Below are 3163 nucleotides of genomic sequence, written 5' to 3'. Positions count from 1 at the left end.
AGCATCTTGCTTGTTCTTGTAGTAATCAGTCTGCCTGTATTGTTTTGTATCTTTGTAATCTTGTAGTAATTAGGACTGCCTATATTGTTTTGTATTTTTCCTGTTGATTTTTCTTTCAAGAAGTATCTTCTGTTCTTCTAGTTGCTCCAGGCTGGTCTGCTTGTCCTTTCAAGTGGAAATTTCCCATCTCAGAAGATTCTGGATATGATTCATATCATATCCTTTTAATTCCTAATTTTGTGTGTATGTACATTTTGTCTTCCTTATGTTTTTCCAGAGATTTGTCTATTTTGCTTCTTTTTAATAGATTTATAATAATCTGTAATTAATTCTTCAGTTTCCTTTATATTTTTCTATTTATTTATACTTTTAGCTTTATTTTCCCCCAAAAATTCCTCAAATGTACAATTCCTTAGTGAGAGAAACTCATTCCTTGAATTTAGAAAACAAAAGACAAAAAGGTTTATGTACATTGCCTGAGAAGAGGGGGGAAGTCCAAGGTAATGTTGGCATCAGGCAATGAAGCAGGTAGTAGGGGAAGGGCACTGAGGTGAAGTAAATAGAGGGTTAATGAGTGAGGTGTGAACTGAGGAGTGGTAAAATACCCACTAAGACACCTGGGAATCTACTAGGGCTTGGCATATGAAATTTATTAATAGATTTTTCTTGAATAACTGAATTGATAAGATCAATAGCTGAATTGATCCCTTCCTCCTTGGAATATCTTCTTACAGAGGGATTCATGGAACCAGATGCTGGAGAAAATGGGACAGCTGTTACTGAGTTCATCCTGCTGGGCCTGGTGGAAACACCAGGGCTGCGACCACTTGTCTTTGTACTCTTCCTTTTTGCCTACATGGTCACAGTTGGGGGCAACCTCAGCATCCTGGCAGCCATCCTGGTGGAGCCCAAACTCCACACCCCCATGTACTTCTTCCTGGGGAACCTGTCAGTGCTGGATATTGGGTGCATCACTGTCACTATTCCCTCAATGTTAAGTCGTCTTCTGTCCCACGAGCGTACAGTTCCCTATGGAGCCTGCCTCACACAGCTCTTCTTCTTCCATCAGTTGGCTGGTGTGGACTGCTTCCTGTTGACAGCCATGGCTTATGACCGTTTCCTAGCCATCTGCCGGCCTCTCACCTATAGTACACGCATGAGCCAGGTAGTACAGAAGCTATTGGTGGTTGTGTCCTGGACTTGTGCTTTTATCAATGCACTGACCCACACTGTGGCCATATCCACACTTAGCTTCTGTGGGCCCAATGTGATCAACCACTTCTACTGTGACCTCCCACAGCTCTTCCAGCTCTCCTGCTCCAGCACCCAACTCAATGAGCTGCTACTCTTTGGTTTGGGTGTCCTCATGGCAGGTGCACCTGTAATTCTCATTGTTACTTCCTATATCCATGTGGCAGCTGCGGTGTTGCGAATACGCTCTGCTGAAGGCAGGAAGAAGGCTTTCTCCACATGCGGCTCCCACCTCACTGTGGTGGGCATCTTCTATGGGACAGGTGTCTTCAGCTACATGAGACTAGGTTCAGTTGAAGCTTCAGACAAAGACAAGGGCATTGGTATCCTCAACACTGTCATCAGCCCCATGCTTAACCCACTCATCTACAGCCTTAGGAATCCTGATGTGCAGGGCGCCCTGCAGCGGGTGCTGTCAGGGAAGCGAGCCCTTGCATGAGAGGTGTTTCAGGAGGGTGGTGGCAACCAGGGTATGTAAACTGTGTCATTTTTTGCTCCTTGATGATTTTTCTTATAAAGACTTCTTGTTTCAACAAAGAGGCTGTACCTGATAATAGATATACAGGTTCTGTTAAATAGAACTTCTGGCAACTTGTCATTTGGTCCTAACCACTCTTCCCATTGTAAAAGAGCTGAACCCAGGAAGCTCCTTATCCTGGATCACTCATGGTCCTACAAGAAGGATCCTTTGTTCATTTTCTGTCTGGAGTCCCCAGAATATACCAGGAAAATTTCTCCCCAAACTGGGATTTAAAGAATCATAGATCTGGTGCCAAGAATTAGCATATTCTCCTTTCAGGCTTCCCATGAAAGTTGCTTCACCCACTTACTTTCACACAAGGACCCTAAACTTAATACATTGTAATTTGAGGCACTGATTCTATATTGAAATTTTGGGGGTTCTCTTTTCCCCGCAAAATGGAACGATCCATTGATTTTAAAGTTCTTATTAGATAAATCATGTTTATTAAAATGGAAATAAAACACAATTTTATCAAGTGGAAAAATTAATGTCAACACCTGCACCTTCTTTGTCCCAACAATCTGATTCCTCAGTACTAAAGTGTGGCAGCGGTAGTGAGGTTGGCCCAGGATCGGACATTGTTTCATTCTGCTGTGCATGGGGTTGCTATGAGTCAGTGCCAACTCGATGGCACCTGACAACAAAAACAACAACTCAGTACTGACTCTTCTAGTCTTTTTATACATATATGAATATGCCTAAATATATTTTGTGTCAAGATAAGCCTGTTTATGTGTATTACACAATAATAGAACATGCTGTCCTGTCATCTTTTTTTCTGTTTACACAGTACACTTTTTTGCATGTCAAATATTTAAAAACTTATGTTATCAATATTAATGGCTTCCTAGTGTGATATTTAAGGAGCTCTGGCAGTGGTTACGAATTGTGCTGCTAATCTCAGGGTCAGCAGTTCGAAACTACCAGTTGTTCTGTGGGAGAAAGATGAGTTTTTCTGCTCCTGTAAAGATTTACAGCTTCAGAAACCCTGTACAGGGTCGCTATGAGTCGGCACCAACACCACGGCACATAACAACAACAGCAAGTGTGATATTTGGAGTCCTGGTCCTGGTGTGGTGCTGTGGATTAATGCACCAGACTGCAAAGCTGTTTGAACTGCAAGGTTAGCAGTTCAAGCTCACCAGTCACTCCTTGGAAACCCTATATAGGGTCGCTATGGGTCGGAACTGACTTGATGGCACTTAACAACAACAACAACAAGTGTGATATTATATGAGTAGACTATCATTTATTCAACCATACTTCTTTTAATGAAATTTAAATCATTTCTAGGTTTACTGACATTTTAATCAATTATGTAAGAAAAATTCTTTGGTGATGATTTCCCAGCATTCTACAAGCATTTCTATAAGATAATTCTTTTTTTTT

At 41.6% G+C, this 3163-nt stretch overlaps 1 protein-coding gene across 1 annotated transcript; it reads left to right on the top strand.

The window, feature by feature from the left end:
- The first annotated feature begins 742 nt into the window (after positions 1-742).
- LOC102820388 (olfactory receptor 3A1-like) lies at positions 743-1690 on the top strand. Its single transcript, XM_006863255.1, has one exon. It carries the CDS (start codon positions 743-745, stop codon positions 1688-1690), a length of 948 nt encoding a protein of 315 aa, XP_006863317.1.
- Positions 1691-3163: the final 1473 nt, after the last annotated feature.

This window comes from Chrysochloris asiatica, unplaced genomic scaffold (genome assembly GCF_000296735.1).
Source record: "Chrysochloris asiatica unplaced genomic scaffold, ChrAsi1.0 scaffold00054, whole genome shotgun sequence".
NCBI lineage: Eukaryota > Metazoa > Chordata > Mammalia > Afrosoricida > Chrysochloridae > Chrysochloris > Chrysochloris asiatica.
Note: the sequence above shows the minus strand (reverse complement) of the source record. Positions and strands in the feature narration are given on the sequence as shown.

Bases quoted from the DNA above. Each gene is read 5' to 3' on its own strand.
- LOC102820388 (XM_006863255.1), top strand. From the start codon at position 743: ATGGAACCAGATGCTGGAGAAAATGGGACAGCTGTTACTGAGTTCATC.